We start from the raw sequence: 18,350 nt of genomic DNA, 5'->3' as shown, positions 1-18,350 counted from the left end.
CTGGGTGACAAAGAAAAGGAGGCTTCTGTGTGTGTCATTTAAGGGGGGTCAAGGAAACGCTGTGTGGCGGGGGCCGGGATGAGCGCCCCACCAAGGGTGCAGGCCAGTGACTGCCGTTCTGTTTGCGTCCACAGAGCACCTGAAGGAGCGCTTGGCTAATGAACTGTCGCGGCTGCCCAAGGTGCGCCTGATCCGGGCCAGCAAGAGAGAGGGCCTAGTGCGAGCACGGCTGCTGGGAGCCTCCGTGGCCAAGGGTGAAGTGCTGACCTTCCTGGACTGTCACTGTGAATGCCATGAGGGGTGGCTGGAGCCTTTGCTGAGGAGGTGTGTGGTCACCCATGGGGGAAGGGCGCGTGGTGGAAACGGGGACAGATTCACTGCGGCTGCCGGAGGGGTGCCCGTGCCTGCATCAGACAGGACCCCTGTGGTGGCCGAGCGGCAAATGACACGTGGAAGGTGCTTGTGGGGAGCTGCGGTCGGAGCCAGCTCCTTATAGCATGCCTAGGGAGTATCGTCAAGCCAGGCTTACAGAGTTGTGGGCTAGAACCTCATGGGGATGTGCATTTGGACGTATTTGCTTCAAGCGTGGCTCATTTAGCCTTGGATATTGGAGTTACTCAGTATCCGTTAAGTATAAGGTTTGGGGTCCTTGAAACTCAGAGACCCTAAAAGAAGGTGTGTGTGTGTGTGTGTGTGTGTGTGTGTGTGTGTATGCATTCGTGTATTTGTGCTGGAGATTGAACCAAGGGCTTGTCTTATGTATGTAAGGCGTATCCTTAGAACCCACAATAAAAAAATTATTTCTTTAAAAAATTAGAACTAAAAATGCAAGTATACATGAGTATAATGAACCCACCTGTATTATTGTTATCTTTATGCTAGTTTAGTTGTAAAGTGTACTTTTTAGTAACACACACACACACCTTCAAGGTCATTCCCCTGTCACCCCAAGCCTGCTAACCTAGCCCTCTACACTGTGGACCTGGTTGTAGTTCTCGGTATGTATCTCTCTCCCAGTCTCTGTTCCCTCCATGTCCTCCCAACTGTCTACTTCTACAGGCAGGAGATGGCCAGCAAGCCAGGAGTTCCCCCAGAGGGAGCTCTGACTGGGTTCCCTCTGCAGACAGACCAAAGGTCAAAGGCCAGACAACCCTGCTACTGGGAAGCCGGCTACTCTTGGCTGCCCGTGTCTGTCTGGAGGAGTTGGGGACCCCCCTCTCTTCCTGCCCCCACCCTGCTGCTTCCTGTTCTCTGGCTCCTTGTCTCCTGCAGGTGTGACAGTAGCTCCTTTTCTCCCTTGCCACTGAGGAGTGTCCCCAGTGACAGGCTTGGGGTTTCCCTAGGCTATCTGAATCTGGCCAGTGACCTCCCTTGTCCCCCTCCCCTGTGGTGCTCATAGATGGTTACCCTCGGGCCAGTGCGAAGTCTGAGGATGCTGCCCTTCCTCCTGAGCCAGGGAGCTGATTGATCCTAGACTATCAGGGCAGCCCCTCCCTGGAGCCAGGAGCTGTCCACCCTGCAGGTCCGTTGGGAATCCCTGGGGACATTTGCATCTGACTCTTAGGGTTTTACTAGGCTTCTGGATGTTTTCAAAGTTCACCAGGTCTTTGGCGTACACTGGAGTGAGGCTCACAGGCCTGTGGGCTAGCCACCAAGGCAATGTCAAGTCTGTCACGGCCCCTCCCTCTGGGGGCCTGTGAAGATAGAGTTGTCTGGGATGCCACGGCAGGCTTTGCTCCTGGCACACTGCAGGCTGAGGATGCTGAGTAATCCATGTTGTGAAAATTGAGGGTTCAGCTCCTGATTCTGGAAACTTCTCCACGAATGCATTGTCCACTTCCAAGTCAGAGTCCTGCACCCAAGTGTCAGCCTGACACTCCCCAAGTTCTCCTTCGTATGAAGTTGTGATCTCTGGTTCCTGCCCCTGGATGGCAGGTCATGAGTTCCTGAGGGATGTGAGCCTTGCCCGTGTCCAGCAGCCAGGCAGGGCTGTCCTCCGTCTGCTAACAATCCCTCGGTTTGTTTGAAGAGGTGGCGTTGGCGGATGTCTCATCTGCAGACTCGTCATTTCGTGAGCTCCTGTTTGATCCTGTGTCTGACCTGGCTAGTCTCGCCTCAGTGTGGCACCTTCGGTCTCTGACTTTCTTCCGCTAGTCTAGAACACGGGTGACTCCAATCAGCTCCTCTGTTTCATCTCCATGCCCTGACTCTTAGATCCGAAAGTCTTACATTTGAGACAGCCCCCCCTCCCCACACACACCCCAAATAAAGGAGTCCTCAGGAGGGGTCCCCTCAGCTCCTCCCCCATGTGGTGTCATAGGTGATGACATCATTGAGGAACATGCTGATAGACAGTTGGGTTTGGAGTAGTGTTTGTGGATAGCAAGGCCAAGATGCATGCAGACTGGTTCATGCAGACGGAAATGACAGTATTTCTGTTTTTCACTGCATGTTTCACTGTAACAAGAAAAGCACTGGCTCTGGGTTCTCTGCCAGGGAGCTTGCAAACCAGCGCCCGGGAATCCTCGCTTTAGCCCTATGAGGACTCTTGTTACCATAGAGGCGATGGATCTGGGACATCAGCTGACTTGGCTAAGGCAACACAGCACATAAGGAGCATTGAGAGTCCATATGTAACCCTGACCCGTTGGTCTCGGGCCACCTCCTTCCCCCCTTCCTCCTCCCCCTCCTCCTTCCCCTCCCCTTCACCCTTATCTTCCTCCTGGAATTCACTACGTAGACCACACTGGCTTCAAGCTCTCAGAGATCCATCTCTGTCTCCAGAGTGCTGGGATTAAAGGCATGCACTACCATGCCTGGTATATCTTCTGTTCTTAGGATAATCACTTTTATTAAAAAATCAATTATATTGGAGAGGGGGAGGGAGGGAGAGAGAGAGAGAGAGAGAGAGAGAGAGAGAGAGAGAGAGAGAGAGAGAGAGAGAGAGAGAGAGAGAGAGCTCCATGTGGCAGTCAGAGGACACTTTGGAGGAGTCATTCTCTCCTTCCACCGTGTGGGTCCCGGGGATCGAACTTGGTTCATCAAGTTTGGCATCAGGCACCTTTACCCACTGGAGAGCCATCTTGCTGGTCAGAGATAAGTAATTCTTGATGTCAAGGTGTTTCATTGTAACGGAACCTCTTGCACATGCAAGAAATTGAACACATACTTTGTTTTAAAAGTCACCTTTGATTTTTACACACCTTGGCCCTCTGAAAGTAATTGGAGTTTAGCCAGAGCCTCCATGGACGGGGTCAGAGAAGATGGAAACCGTGGAGCTCTTCCTACTCCAGCTCCTCTCTGCCTTCTCAGCCTGCCCCGTGGTGGCCCCTGACATGGCCCCGACCCCCGAGTAAGGGAGGCTGGCCTTCTCTCTCTGGACTGGTTCTTTTCTGCCAGAAGTTCATTCTGGAACTCCTGGCCATCCCGCCGTCTGGGGTGGAGACAGATGACGGATGTGTGGGGTATTTGCAGGATCCACGAGAAGGAGTCTGCAGTGGTGTGCCCCGTGATTGATGTCATCGACTGGAACACCTTTGAGTACCTGGGCAACTCCGGGGAGCCCCAGATTGGAGGTTTTGACTGGCGGCTGGTATTCACGTGGCATGTGGTTCCCCAGAGAGAGCGGGAGCTGATGAGGTCCCCTATTGATGTCATCAGGTAGGGTCTGCCTTCCTGGCCACCCTGAGCGAGGGAGGGCGGGCTGTCGACCTCATTTCCTACTATTGTTTCCCCAGAGCATCTCTCTTATTAAACATCTTTGCTAGACAAGTAGATTTTATATTGGTATGTTTTAGCTAATTGATTAAAAATTCTAAAGGGGACATATGCATAAGCTAATAGTTTCTTTTTCCCCTGGTGGTGCTGAGGGTTCAATTCTGGGCCTCACACTAGTTTCCCCAGCCTCTCTAATATTCTGAAAGCACAGGGGTTCCCCTCCACACCATGACCTGTCCCCCGCCATTATTCACGTCAGGGGGTGGGGCCTCCTCTTCTTCAGCTGACTTCTTCCTACAGACCTTGCCTCCTCCAGGAGGCCTGGTTCTACACACTGTGCCCTTGCCCCTGCCTTACAGAGCTCTAGGTGGCCTTTGTTGAAGTGTGTCACGAGCAGGGGACTTGCCTGTTGAGCGGTCTGCGAACTTCAGTGCAAGGGCTGTGGGGTGTGGCTGTGCCTCCGGGCTTAGCCTGGTGCAGGGCACAGAGTGTGAGTTCAGTGTGCTTACGGGTGGATGGGTGCACGAAAGGGCTCAGCTTCCGGGGACCTAGGCTCCAGGCAGGGAGGGGTGTAGCTTTCAGGAGGGCTTCGGCCTCTCCCATTGAAATATGGGTACCACTGTTTTCTAGGTCTCCAACAATGGCCGGGGGACTGTTTGCTGTGAGTAAGAGATATTTTGAATATCTGGGGTCTTATGATACAGGAATGGAAGTCTGGGGAGGAGAAAACCTCGAATTCTCCTTTAGGGTAAGTCGTCCTGTTTTCTGTTTGGACTCATTCTCCCTCCCTCCCTCCCTCCCTCCCTCCCTCCCTCCCTCCCTCCCTCCCTCCCTCCCTCCCTTCCTCCCTCCCTCCCTCCCATTATTCTGTAAGACAGTGACATGCACTCTTATTGACATGCTTGACTTTTTACTTAGCTAGTTTACAAGTGTACTTTTACACTTCCATAAGACTTGGGCTGGAAAAGACATCACAAGTCTCTTAGCTTCTCACTCTGCAGATGGGGGAAACTGAGGCTGGGACGGGGCTGTGATTTGTGCATGGTCACTCAGCTCTGCAGATGGGGGAAACTGAGGCTGGGACGGGGCTGTGATTTGTGCGTGGTCACTCAGCTCTGCAGATGGGGGAAACTGAGGCTGGGACGGGGCTGTGATTTGTGCGTGGTCACTCAGCGTCAGTGGTAGAGCTTGGACTAAAATACCAGAGCCAGAGTCCTGTGCCCACCTGGAGCTGCTGTCTGGCCAGACGCTTAGGAGGCAGCCTCTGTGTGTAGCACACCTGATAACTTGGGGGAACTGTCTTAAAAAGGCCGGTTCCCAGGTGCCTGCAGCAAGTCAGAAGGAAGAGATTCGGTGTGAGGTCAGGGAGGGGCCTTCTGCGGCAGGCCCTGGAGCCCCTCCATACAGCCTCTGTGTCATGGTGACTTCATCGTCAACAGTCTTACGTGTTTAAGAATCAAAGCTTAGACTTTTTTTTTTTTTTTTTTTGGTTTTACGAGACAGGGTTTCTCTGTATTGTTTTGGAGGCTGTCGGTCCAGCCTGGCCTCGGACTCACAGAGATCCGCCTGCCTCTGCCTCCCGAGTGCTGGGATTAAAGGTGTGTGCCACCACCACCCGGCTCAAAGCTTAGACATTTAGCAGTGCTTCCTCTGCTGTTCTGAAGACGGTTAACGGAGAAGACTGTGGCCTCCTTCCTCACCCAGCACTCACACCCTGCCTTATAAACACCAGATGCTTGTTCAGGGAAAATGAGGCCCAAATGACCCTGCCTATGGAACTTTGGGTGTAATTCTAACAGCTTTTCTGCCTCTTCCCTAGGTGTCAGGACACTCTGCCTCTTCTAGAAGCTTCCTCTCTACCTTTCCAACCTCTCTCCTCCCTTGCTGCTTTCTTCTCCTCTGTGGCATCAGGTAATGAAGACATGTCTGACTCGCTGAGGACATAGGTTGCCCGAGAGGTCTCTCTGGCCCTCCCCAGTCAACTGCATGAGCTTTATTGCCTGGGCTTTGGGGCTCTTAGCTCCTGTGACTTGTCTGACTCGGGGCTGCTTTCCTGCTCTTTCCCTTGGTGTCAAGTGCAGGCTGGTAAGTGGCCTCTGACCCTGTGGAGGCTGAGCTCCCGGCAGATGCCACCTCCTGGCTGCTCTCCATCGACCAGCAGCCACGCCTTGCTCACCGTGTGGCCTCTCTCCACCTCCCTTGCAGATCTGGCAGTGTGGTGGCACTCTGGAGACACACCCCTGCTCCCACGTCGGCCATGTTTTCCCTAAGCAAGCTCCCTATTCGCGCAGCAAGGCCCTGGCCAACAGCGTTCGCGCTGCTGAAGTGTGGATGGATGAATTTAAAGAACTCTACTACCACCGCAACCCCCGAGCCCGCCTGGTGAGTCTGCCCACCTACAGCCTCCTGGAAAGCAAGCCCCACAGTCTGGCTTCCCCAGAAAAGTAGGTCTGGTCCTGAGAACAGGGCCCAACTGGGCCTTTCTGACCCAGCATGGGAACCCTGTTCTTCACTCTTGCTAACACCCAGTTGATTCCCACTGCCCACAGAGCCGTGTTATAAAGCCACTGCAAATACTGAATTAGTGATTTCTGTGCCATTGCTCCTAGCAGGATTAGGTTCCAGTGAAACTCAGACACAACAGTTTTCCAGCCAATCGGGACTATTGTTATATGTATTTCTGCTTCAGGGCACTTTATTTAATATACATTGTTGGTCCATCGACACTGACCTCATTAGGGTGCTGTAACCTGTGTCTAAACAGCTCTTACCTAACAGACATTTTCACAACTTTCTGTTTTTCTTTTACCTTTATTTATTGATGTGTATGTGTGTCCCCATGTTCATGTGTGTTCATGTGTGTTATTGTGTGTGTTTATGTTTAGGCACATGCTTGACATGACACATGTGTTGAAATCAGAGGATAACACTGGAGAGTTGCTTCTCTCCTACTACCATGTGGGTTCCAGGAATCGAACTCGTGCTGTCAGGCTTGGTGGCAAGTGCCCTTAACAGCTGAACCATGTTGTTGGCCCCACTTGACTTTCTTAGGTTTAGGAATGATTGGGGGTTCAGTTTTGTTGGCCAGTAAAGTCAGCAACACACGGTGAAAAACAATGTCCCAGTAGATGGTGAAAAAGACACACATTTACTGTGTGAGTGCAAAACAGGAAGGCGTGGCATGGCCTCGTTAGAGCTTCCTGGGAGCATGCGTGTTGCGTAACTTGAAGGAATTGTGTGTGAGTGTCCGTGACTGAAAGTACCACAAGCATTGATGCAGGGTCACAAACCAGCCTCAGTATAGAGGTGAACGTCCAGTGCAGAATCAGGGAGTAGCCAGGATGGCATAGCCAGGCTGGGTTGGGCAGTGCCATCTGTCGGCCGTGGTGCCGTGGCTTTCCTCTTCATAACCATCTTGGTTGGGTCCATGTACTTATTCTTCTGCAGCTTACACCATTGCTCCCGTGGGCTCCAGCCACGCACTGAGCTGAGCTGAGCCGTACACCTTGTGCTGACTGAGGGTCTGTGACAGTGAGCCGGCATCTCTCCTTAGGCACATAGCTTAGGGATGCTTATTGTCTCAGAGGGACCTACGGGTCAACCCACAAGGCTTTGGGCCCACGGTCTCTGTATCAGCAAGCTCTATACATCAGATGCCAGCTTTGCACACCAGAGGGCCACTTGGTGACACAAGGAAGTCTTCTCCAAGACGCTTGTCCTGGCCCTTGACGGAACTTTCTCCTGATGCCTCCCAGCAGCCCTGCAGGGTAGCTACCAAATCCTCATCTGATGTATGAGAGATCTGAAGTGCAGGAGGTTGGGGAGAAGGAGGAGGAAGAGGGAAGGGACACTGACAAACTAAAGGAACCTACCCAAGGCCTGCTAGCTCATCGGAGGTGGAGGCAGGCCTGGGACCTATGTGCTCCAGATGCTTCTCTCTCTGCTCGGATGAACTCAGCTCAATCTCCTGCATGCTCCTGTGCCTCAAGAACTCCACGGTCATCTGCCTCAGCTTCCTCGGTCTTGCCTAGTGCAACAGACTAAAACATCTGCTCCTCACTGACAGCCAGCCTGGAACTCTAGGTTGCTGTTTTCAAAGTGCACCCCTCCACAGGACATGAGAGAGCGGTGTTGAATGCACCTGTAGGCTCGATGCCTGTTGGGCTGTGTTTGAAGATGGGCTTTGGTCAAAGCTGGGGCACAGTGACTCATAAAGGAAAGGACTTCTGGGGTCAGCGAGACAGCTCAGTGGATAAGGGGGCTTGCCACCAAGTCAGAAGACCCGAGTCCAATCCCTGGGATCCACATGGTGGAAGGAGAGAGCTCACTATCACAAATTGTCCTCTGGTCTCCTATGTGCACCGTGGGGTGTCATGTGCACACACACTCACACAAAATAAATTAAACACTATTTTAAAAAGAACTGGGGAGTAGAGATTGGACACCCAGACACTAACTGCCCTTCCTTGTTGTCAGTCTTCAACAGGACAGCACATTAGAGCAAGGACTTTCATATCTCAGCCCTCACCTTGTTCTTGGTTGAACAGTTGAGCCTCATGGTGGCAGGCTTCATAGAATTGCAGGGGGTTTGCCTGTGAAGTCAAACTTCCAGAGGTTTGCTTACCCACCGTTGATCTCTTGCTAATAAGTGTTCAGCACACACTTGTATTTCACTGTGTTGATCATGCAGATCACTCGTGGTGATGTCTAGGACCCACTGTCTTTGAGAGTGAACTTTCAGACATCAGTAATAAGTAGGGCACAGCCTAAGTCACGGCTTTCCTCTGGCTGGACATAAGAATGGCCTGTGGTCACAGAGTCCACAAGGGTCTAGGATGCTGATGTAGTCTTCACGTTTGGCTCCCAGCCTCTGTCTGCAGGTACCTTGTCTCCAAATCACATTCTCCTACCTAGGTTACCCATAGCTCTGCCAGTGTGACAATCTCTTCTGCTGTTGCCTGTGATGTGACTGTCCCTGATCTAATGTGTTACCCTGTTGAAGACTGACATGTGATTCCCCACAAAGGGCAACAAGTTATGTATCTGAGTTACTTCACATTTCTGTCCCCTGGCTCATTCTTTAAAGTAAACTCCATGTAGTTTGTTCCGCGTCAGTGTATGTGAGCATGCCGTGGTGTGCATGTGGAGGATGGAGTTCAATTTGTGGTATTCGGTTTTCTCTTCACAAGCCGAGCACTATGGCACATTCTGTGCCCAGTATCCAGCTCAGTAAAAGCCCATGGTTATACATTAGCTAGTGAGGTCAGTGAGGATGGCTTCAGGGCCCGTAGGACTCAACCGTTTGTTTTCTCAGGAACCCTTTGGGGACGTGACAGAGAGGAAGAAGCTTCGGACCAAGCTCCAGTGTAAAGACTTCCGGTGGTTCCTGGAGACAGTGTACCCAGAACTTCATGTGCCAGAGGACAGGCCCGGCTTCTTCGGGATGGTAAGCAGTGTGTTGTGGCAGATTGGATGCTTCCACATCTTGGGTCTAAACAATGATTCTGGGGAAAGAAAATCCCCATTTATGGGGATCACAGACCTCCCTCATTGCACCCTCCGTGTGTTGGTACACTGTCTTTATTCTCCCCTGGAACATCTGATCTGGGTACAGAGTGTCAGGGAGGCCCCTGGAAATTGGCAAGGATGAGCTACTGTTTGCTGTTGTTGTTTAATAAGTGGGGCGTGGGGTGTCATGGTACATGTGGAGGGTCAAACTTGAGGTCGTTAAATGTGAGTGGAAGTTCTTGTGCCCACTGAGCATCTCTCTAGTTGTCAATTACTCCTCTGGGAATAGAAAGTGAGTCTTAATTTTTACTAGTATCTTCAGGTTCCTTTTAGTCTTAATGGTCCTGACCCACAAGAATGGTGGAAGCACAGGACTCACTTCCAGTGCTCCTGACAACCTCAAAGAAATGTCTGTAGAACGAGGCCAGCTAAGACAGGAACCTTGCTTTCACTAGGAGCAAGACCATCTCATGTGGGCTTCTCCACTGTTGCTTGTCCGAAGTGCTGGTGCTCAATTTTGGATAACTACACAGCTAGGATTTAGTGTTCAATTATGTTTTCAATGTGAAAATGTTCAAATGTCCCAGAAATGATGAGTCTTGTCCCTGTGATTCTAGAGTAGTCGAGACTGTTCCTCATGCTTCCTGCTCCTTGTCCCACCCTTGGCGATTTTGTCTACTGGGTCATGTCTTTCAGGCCTGTGCACTTGAGGGTGCATCTCTGTAAATGCGGCGCTGTCCTGGGACTCAGACCATCGCCATGGCCCGTCACAGAACCCCTAAGCCTGGCTACTGCCTCCTCTCATTCTAATGCACACGCCTCCAGTGTCTCAGGCTGCTCTTTGGGTGTTGTAGATTCTGTTAGCCTGAGTCACACCTCATTAGTAATTGCTTTTACCATGTTGAGAAGAAAAAAAAACAGACTTGGCTGTCTATGGAATGTTTCACTCATGGCACTGTCTTAAGTTGACTGTCTATGGAATGTTTCACTCATGGTACTGTCTGTAAGTTGACTGTCTATGGAATGTTTCACTCATGGTACTGTCTGTAAGTTGACTGTCTATGGAATGTTTCACTCATGGTACTGTCTTAAGTTGACTGTCTGTGGAATGTTTCACTCATGGTACTGTCTGTAAGTTGACTGTCTGTGGAATGTTTCACTCATGGTACTGTCTGTAAGTTGACTGTCTGTGGAATGTTTCACTCATGGTACTGTCTGTAAGTTGACTGTCTATGGAATGTTTCACTCATGGTACTGTCTGTAAGTTGACTGTCTGTGGAATGTTTCACTCATGGTACTGTCTGTAAGTTGGCTGTCTGGAGTGTTTCACTCATGGTACTGTCTGTAAGTTGGCTGTCTGGAGTGTTTCACTCATGGTACTGTCTGTAAGTTGCACCTCTCTCCTCCATGTTTCTTTACAATGGAAGTGAGTTCACGACCCAGAGATGCTTGGGCCAGAGCAGCCATAAGGCTGTGGCTGACAAATAGAAATGTAGGCTTTCAGGCCAGGTTTGTCATCTTAAAGCAGGGTCAAGTTCCCGCCTGTGGTCAACACGGGAAAACATTATTATAATGACGAGAAAGAGCTGGATGGAGGGAAAGGGCTCATCTCCCTGGGGTGGCCACTGGGACCTCTATTCTCATTGTGTTTTCCCACTGACCCTCGTGTGAAATCTCTTGGTGTATGGGAATCTAGACCTAGGTGTCACCTTTGTGTCTCGTTTAGTTCCAGAACAAAGGACTCAGAGGGTACTGCCTTGACTACAACCCTCCTAATGAAAACCAAATCGATGGCCACCAAGTCCTTTTGTACCTCTGCCATGGGATGGGGCAGAACCAGGTAGGTGTGGGCCTCAGCAGGGAAGGGACAAGCTTTGTCACGCTTCTTTTTTCATTATATTTATTTACTTATTTATCTGTGTATGCGTGGATAGGTGTGGGAGTCAGAGGGCAATCATCGGAGTCTGCTCTCTCCTTCCCCCGTCAGAGTCTTCATTAGCTGACCCACCTCACCGGCCTCTGTGTGTTCTTTAGGAAATTAGATATTTGGGTTTGTCTTGTTTTATTTTCCTGTTGGAGGACAACTCAGTGGCAGCACACTAGCCTAGTGTGTGGGACTCGCTGGTGTCTGTTCCTTTGGAACACCGCTACAGAAAGAATCCAAGGGCGTAAGGCCTTACTTGGGCTCACGGTTGCAGAGGGCTCAGCTGATGGTGGCTTGGCCCTGTGTGCCCGGGTAGAGCATCATGGTAGCAGGAATGTGAGGGGGAGCCCAGCCATTCACACCACGGGATCAAGATAGAGAAGAGGGACACAAGATCCAGTCCCAGGGACACACCCCAAGCCTCGCTTCCTCCAGCGAAGCCCCTCTTACTCCTCACCACCTGCCAACTGTGCATAACTTAACGAATCCATCAGAGGGTTATAATATAAAAAGGAAAACGGGAGGGAACAAGGCTCAGAAGGACAATAAAATGAACGGATGTTCAGGAGATTCCTCCTAGCCTGAACTTCTAAACTTCCCACCATTCCAACCCTGCCACCCAGCCTTAGATTATTTGGGCTCTTCAATACTTCTTGGTGCCCTGCGCATCCAAGCTTAGGGTATCCATCTAGGACTCCCAGAGTTTAGGCCCATCTCGCCCCAGATCCTAGCCTCCTATTTGGTGAGCTCTTAGGATGTGGATGAGAAGCATCGCACCATGTGTCCTGGAGCCCCCCCCCCCATGTTAGAAGCAGGGGAAGGTGCCTTGTCTGAAGTATTAACAAGTACAGCTTCTTGGGCCCTTCTGGGAGACAAAGAACCCTTATTCCTACGCTGCAGTGGAACCAGGGACCAGGATCTTTCACAAGAATTGCAGGGAGTTGCCAAGCACACCAGAGTAGGAAACACGTTGCCTGGGATGAGAGAAGTCTTTCTTTTGGGGTGGTGGTGGTGTTAAGCAAAGGACTTGGCCCTCACCAAACAAATGCTCTACCGCTGAGCTCTGCCCCATCCCCCAAATCTTCTAGGCCCTTTTTATAGCCGGTTAATGGAAGAGAAGGAGACTGAGGCCAAGGAGACGCGGCTGCTTGAGGTTGCAGATGACCCCTGAGACAGGTCCATTTTCTTTCTCAACCAACACCCACCCATCCTCCAGACACCTGGAGGCCTAACACGGCCATGCCAGTGGTGGTGTGGGGTAGTGGTTGTCCAATCCGCCCCACTTATTCCCCCTAGATCAGCGGTTCTCAACCTTCTGAATGCTGAGACCCTTTAATACAGCTCCTCATGTTGCGGTGACCCCCAACCATAACGTTATTACCACTGCTACTTCATAGCTGTGACGCTGCCACTGTTGTGACTCGTGATGTAAAGTCTGATACGCAGGTTGAGAACTGCTGCCCTAGACGACCTTGTCCAGGGCATCTTCCTCCATATCACAAGGTAAACTGACGCATGTTGGTCCCCCTGTTGTTAGTTTTTCGAGTATACATCCCAGAAAGAAATACGCTACAACACCCGCCAGCCTGAGGCCTGCATAGCTGTGGAGGAAGGGAAGGATGTTCTTATCATGCATCTCTGCAGAGACACCGTCCCGGAGAATCAGGAGTTCATCCTGCACGAGGTCAGTGAGACAGTGTGGAAGCCAGGCGTCCTCTCCAGCCTGGTCCCGGTGGGTCTCAGACACTGGAAACGTCACTGGCACTGGGAGGTGGCTGTAAGGTCAGAGTCGGCTTCTGCTGACAGTGGGGTTTTCTTCTAATTCAGTCTTCTACACCGTGAGCTACAGCAGGTTGTAACAGGAGGGAGAGTTGTCACAAATGTATGGGAGTGAGGGGGAGCTGTTAATACAAGTGTCACAGTGCTGTAAGTGCTGGGACAGGAGCTGAGACCCGACCATGAGTCACCCTGCTCCTCTGAGCCTCATTTCACCCCTGCTCTGAAATGGGCTTGTTAATACCAGCCCTGTCCTGCTCCAGGGGGCGTTCACGGATATCACCAAGCAGACTCGGGGGATGGAGCTGGCTTTCCAGATACTGCCGATTGAGAGTTTGGTGTCATTGCATACCTAGAAGGCCCAGGCCCCTAGCTCGCTTGCAGCAGGCCCATGGCAAGACTTTACAAGGTGCTGGGGGAAATGAGTCCCAACAAAAATGAGATCTCCTTCAGTGTCTCTTCCCAGCTAGCCTCAGGGATGGACAGAGATTGCTCTGCAGTGTGTAAATCCAAATTCCCAATGGAAGCTGAAAATATACACCAATAAGCAGTAGAGTTTACAGGCTTTCCTGGAGGAGTTGAGCCTTGTTGTGTTGCCTGTTTGACAGAAGAAAATAAGAGCTAGACATGGTGGCAAACTCCTATGATTCCAGCACTCAGGAGCTGAGGCAGGGGGATTGTGAGTTCCAGGCCAGCGAAGCCCTGTCTTAAAGTACAATAAGTTAGGGGGACTAATCCACACACCCCACAATCTGTTGTCCTCCTCCCTTTACACTTGTCTTCCATATGTAAACTGAGTCAAACCCCAGAGAGCAGCGTTACCGTGTGGAAACACGGTTGGTCTTGCACTGCATTAAGAACTTCACTGCAGTGCTGGAGAGATGACTCAGTGCATAATAAAGCGCGTGCACGTGAGCGAGAGGACAGGAGCTCAGCTTTCCAGCCCACGTAAAGACCAGACAGGCGTGACAGCCACCTGGGAGGCAGCGCTTGGGAGTCAGGGATAGGAGCACCCCAGAACAAGGTGGTCAGCTGAATCGGTGACCTTGAGATTCAGGAGAGACCCTGTCTCATGCAAAGAAGGTAGAGGTGACACCATGTCTTCTGGTCCTGCATGCACATATGCCTATGTGTACACACACACACCCATGCACACACACACGCACACCCATGCACACACGCACATGCACACACACACAAATACTTGTACCCTAAAGTTCAGCAATCACTTAAGAGGAAGTAAGTTTATGTAGAATGCTGGGCAGAGAGATACAGTGGTGAGTCTCTGACTTTTAGCTTCCTCAGAAGGCCACTTGGGGGCAGACAGGGCTGGAAGGGTTGGGGTTAGTAGTATCTAGCTGTTTACAAGGCTCTCCCTCAGAACTGGAGGGTAAACATTCTTTATAGAAGTGCAGCTTATACCACAGAGAGAGGGAGGGAAAGACACAACACAGAGAGGCTCCCCGTGTTCTAGGCGAGGCGGAGAGAGGGAAGCAGGGCCACGAAAGATTGCCACAGCCTGTGAGACTGGGTCTAGCAGAGAACCCAGGGCCTGTTTCCCAGGCTGGGCACGGGTGACCAGGGGACTCAGGTCCCTCACCCACTGCAGCCAAGTTAGGAGTGTGGCCAGGTCCCCTGACTCTGTTAAAAAGCTCAGAAGGAAGTCATCGTGCATGGAGTTAGGTAATGGAGAGGCATGTGGGAGGTAAGTAGATCTTGGTTGTGGTTTCACTGGAGAAAGGAGTAGGGGCAGGCTAGGGGCTCAGAGCCATCCTCTTGAGTAGACAGCAGGTGGCGCTGTGTTGCATAGCTGACACATTTCTGAAATGCTAAAGATCACGTCATGGAGTCTTCAAAAATCTGCCTTACAGGAAATAAGGCTTTTCTAAGGAACCATTGAAATCGTCTTGAACATGCAACATCTGTTATCCTTTGTAGGACGGCACTTTAGTTCACAAGCAGACCAGGAAATGCGTGAAAGCCACGAAGAAGGAGCTCGGCCACGGCTTTGCACCACTCTTAGGGGAGTGCACCAACTCAGATAGCGAGAGATGGTTCTTCAAGGAACACGTGTCATAGTGCATCCCTTGTCAAGGAAGGAGCCCATCATGGCACGGACTCTGCGCCAGTGAGGTGGAGGAAGCTCATGGCTGCCATTTGTGAATGTTTGGATTTCACACGGATGTGAACAAGCCTTGTTCAGGTTTTAAGAGTGTCTCCCAGAAATCCTAAGATGTTACTTTTGGTATGTGGAAAGGTTAATTAGGATTTTTTTCTATCAAGATGTGCATTTCACAATGGTGCCTTTTATTCTCACTAGCAAAAGAAAAGGTAAATATTTTATTTTGGTACTTACAAAGACCCCAGGTATTTAAATATTTTATTTTGGTACTTACAAAGGTCCCAGGTATTTGCAGAGTACTTTGCACAAACTGATACCTCAGATGTCCCATTAGCATCTTCTCAGTGGGATGAGATGGACATTAGAAGCCTCATATTGATTCTTCAGGTGTGAGTTAGATGAGGTGGTCTAGATTTACATAATAAAGAATGCTTTTTGCTTAAATGTTGCTAATACAGTCAAAGCTCTACCACAATGTCCATATTAACCAAAACACACTAACCAAATCTAAAATTTCCAAGAGTCAGTATGGCTTGCCAGGATCATCCAAACTTGAGAGTGTATTTCCAACAATGCCTAGTGGGAGGGGCAGTGGCTTTTAGCAGTGTTTAGCCCCTGTGACTTTAAAACATGTTTGTGTACCTTATAGTTTTTATCACAAGATAGTGCCAGGGAGAAATGCAAGATTCACACGAAACTCAATTTTCAGGTTGGTTCTTAAATAGTATTTGATGATTTAAATCAGTGTGAGTGTTTGTGATGTAACAGGTGCTGTGACTATTATTACTCAATAATTCAGATGTCTGAGTGGTCCTAGGTCAGTTCCCAGAACTCGCCGTCTTGTTAAAGCCAACAGGGACGATTAAAAATGCCGTCGGTGAACTAGGAGTGTAGACCAGCTGGTGGAGTGTCTGCGTAGCATGCACGAGGCCTGGGTTCAATCCCCAGCACCTCACTTTTAAGAATGGGCTTGGTGGCACACCCCTGATTCCAACATTTAGGAGGCAGAGGCAGAAGGATAAGTTCAGGGTTATCACTGGCTACACAGAGAGTTTGAACTCAGCCTGGGCTACAGGAGACCCTGTCTCAAGAAAACGTCAGTGAGAAGGTAGACTCTGGATCTTATTTTTGTCCCGGTCATTTGTGAAAAGATACGTATGATGCATTAAAAAGTGTCCCCTCACGTCTCCATCTCTTCTCTCAAGCATTCTTCCCTGAGGAGATCTTTCTAGAACGATGCTAACAGCTCCCTAGAAACAGATCTGCTCTGCCCGGGCCCACCTGATGCACCTTCACTGCCCTGTACTTCAGGTTCTTGTGAGCGAGACGGAGGTCATGAAGGAGCAGAAGAGGGCTCAGCCTGGTTTGGGGCATGTGGGAGGGGCTCTGAGGTGTCTCTGGGATCCCTTCCCTGCTCTTTCCTTTTTCTCCTTTCTTGTTTGCGTGTGTCTGTAGCATGTGCATATGCATGCTCACATACATGTGTGTAGAGGTCACTGTCACTTAAGGTATCTTCCTGGATCATCGTCTGCAGACCTCCATGTTGGCCAGGCCTTTTGGTGGATACTGGGGATCCATCCTCTGATCCTCACTCTTTGCGGTCAAGCACCTTGTCCGTTGAACCGTCCTACCACTTTAGAGTCTCATAAACACCCGGTATAAAATGAAAAGCACAGTGCATGCCAGCAGGTGTTCACCCAGAAGCAACCACGGAATAATGCAGGTCTCTTCACGGACTAGGCAGCTCTTGAGCAGGCATGGGCTGGGGCAGCTCCTACGTGGCTTAGCTCTCAGGCTAAGGGGGCTAAGGGCAGGGCGGGCCTGGCCTTCCCCTGGTCCTGCTGTGGAGCCCTGTAGGTCAGGGGAGGGACCACTGTTCTGCTTCCCCTGCCTTCTGTACTGAAGGGTCGGGCAGCCTGACGTAGGAAACACAGGAAAACGGCCTGGGTGGGCCAGACATGAAGCTGATGAAGCTAGCGTCCACAAGTGCGCCCCGAGTGTGGGAGGCCGCACCTGTGTCTGTGCATTACAGGCGTGGCGGCCAACTGGCTCAGCCTGAGGCGTCAGCTCATTTACTCCTTCCACCAGGAGCAGTGAGCTTTCATGCATGGGAAGATCAGGAAAATAATCTCTTATTTTTGGACACATTGCAATACTTGAGGAGGCTTTGCGAGGGGTGGAGAGTCTGAAAAAGGCCACGTAGATGTGAGGAGGCGCCCCAGATGTCTGGCCTCTGGGTTCCCCTGCAGATGCAGTGCCGGTGTGCAGTTTGCCTTGGGTCCTAGGATTCCATTTTATTTTCCTCTTTGGAGCTCTCAGGAGAGTGTCACGCCTAGTCTGGCCTTGCTGGGGAATCTGGGTGTTTGATGGTGGGTGTTTATGGTATGTCTTGCATGGGTGACTTCTGTATCTTGCAGCCTGATACCCAAGTGAGAAAGTGTTCCTTTCACAGACTTTGTTTATACTGGCAGGTAGCTGTGGCTCTTCTCTCCCCAGGTCTAATATAACCTACCGAGACTGCCATTCTCCAGGAGAGACGAGTGAGTGTTAGGAGTGTCAGCCAGCATGCTGAGGGAGGAAAAGAAATGCACCATTACTGCTTTAATAAAAGAAGAGTGTATACACAGTCCTTCAGTTTCCTGGCATATTACCAGTTCTCATGCTCTTTGCTTTCTGAGGCTCCAGAAAGTTTGCTTGCTTTGTAAGGACATTGGTGTTTCTAGGGGTAGGTATATCCATTTGTAGCAGATTCTTTCTGCCTGTTTGGGAATGTCTTTATCCTACCTTCCCTGTTTGTGAGATAGTTTAGCTGGGTATAGGACCATCCCTGGAAGGTCCTTGTTTATTCTTGGACTGCGGTAACTACACCAGTGAGTTTTGTGGAGCTTTCTACTGTGACAAGGATGCCTGCCCTCCCTCCAGTTTCCACTACACGGCCCTCACTTCCTTCTGTACCTATACTGCCAGCGGCTCCAACAGCCATGGCTTTGCCAAAGGTCTATTTAAGGAGCCACAAGCCTTCTCTGTCAGGCTTCTCAAAATCTGCCCCACCCCGCCATGCTGTAGGTCTGTGTTATAGCAGTGGCCCCCTTCCAGATGTTGGTTGGTATTTCCTGTTGCAGTCCCATGTAGGTCATAGGGCAGGCTGTGCTCCCCTTTACTTGTTTCTCAGCTCTGGGTCTCCGAATGAAATCATGGCATGGCCTGCTGCCGTCTCCTCTGAGACGTGGTCTTTGCTTCCCAGCTTGCTGATCACAGCCAGTGCCTGTGGCTGTGGGACTGAAGCTCGCTGAGGTCACTGCT

General features: G+C 50.7%; 1 protein-coding gene across 1 annotated transcript in view; it reads left to right on the top strand.

Annotated features, from left to right (window-relative positions):
• Positions 1–16,230, top strand: part of Galnt12 (polypeptide N-acetylgalactosaminyltransferase 12) — a 30,435-nt gene extending 14,205 nt beyond the window's left edge. The window contains exons 3-10 of the mRNA XM_005078731.4: positions 135–324; positions 3,475–3,660; positions 4,348–4,465; positions 5,923–6,099; positions 9,032–9,163; positions 10,952–11,065; positions 12,687–12,833; positions 14,864–16,230. Of these exons, the coding sequence (XP_005078788.1) occupies positions 135–324; positions 3,475–3,660; positions 4,348–4,465; positions 5,923–6,099; positions 9,032–9,163; positions 10,952–11,065; positions 12,687–12,833; positions 14,864–15,004 (1,205 nt within the window). The 3' untranslated portion in view covers positions 15,005–16,230. The remainder of the gene's footprint in view (positions 1–134; positions 325–3,474; positions 3,661–4,347; positions 4,466–5,922; positions 6,100–9,031; positions 9,164–10,951; positions 11,066–12,686; positions 12,834–14,863) is intronic.
• Positions 16,231–18,350: the final 2,120 nt, after the last annotated feature.

Source organism: Mesocricetus auratus, unplaced genomic scaffold (genome assembly GCF_017639785.1).
Source record: "Mesocricetus auratus isolate SY011 unplaced genomic scaffold, BCM_Maur_2.0 Super-Scaffold_6730, whole genome shotgun sequence".
Taxonomy (NCBI): Eukaryota; Metazoa; Chordata; class Mammalia; order Rodentia; family Cricetidae; genus Mesocricetus; species Mesocricetus auratus.
The sequence above is the reverse complement of the archived record's forward strand: the minus strand, read 5'-3'. Positions and strand labels throughout refer to the sequence as shown.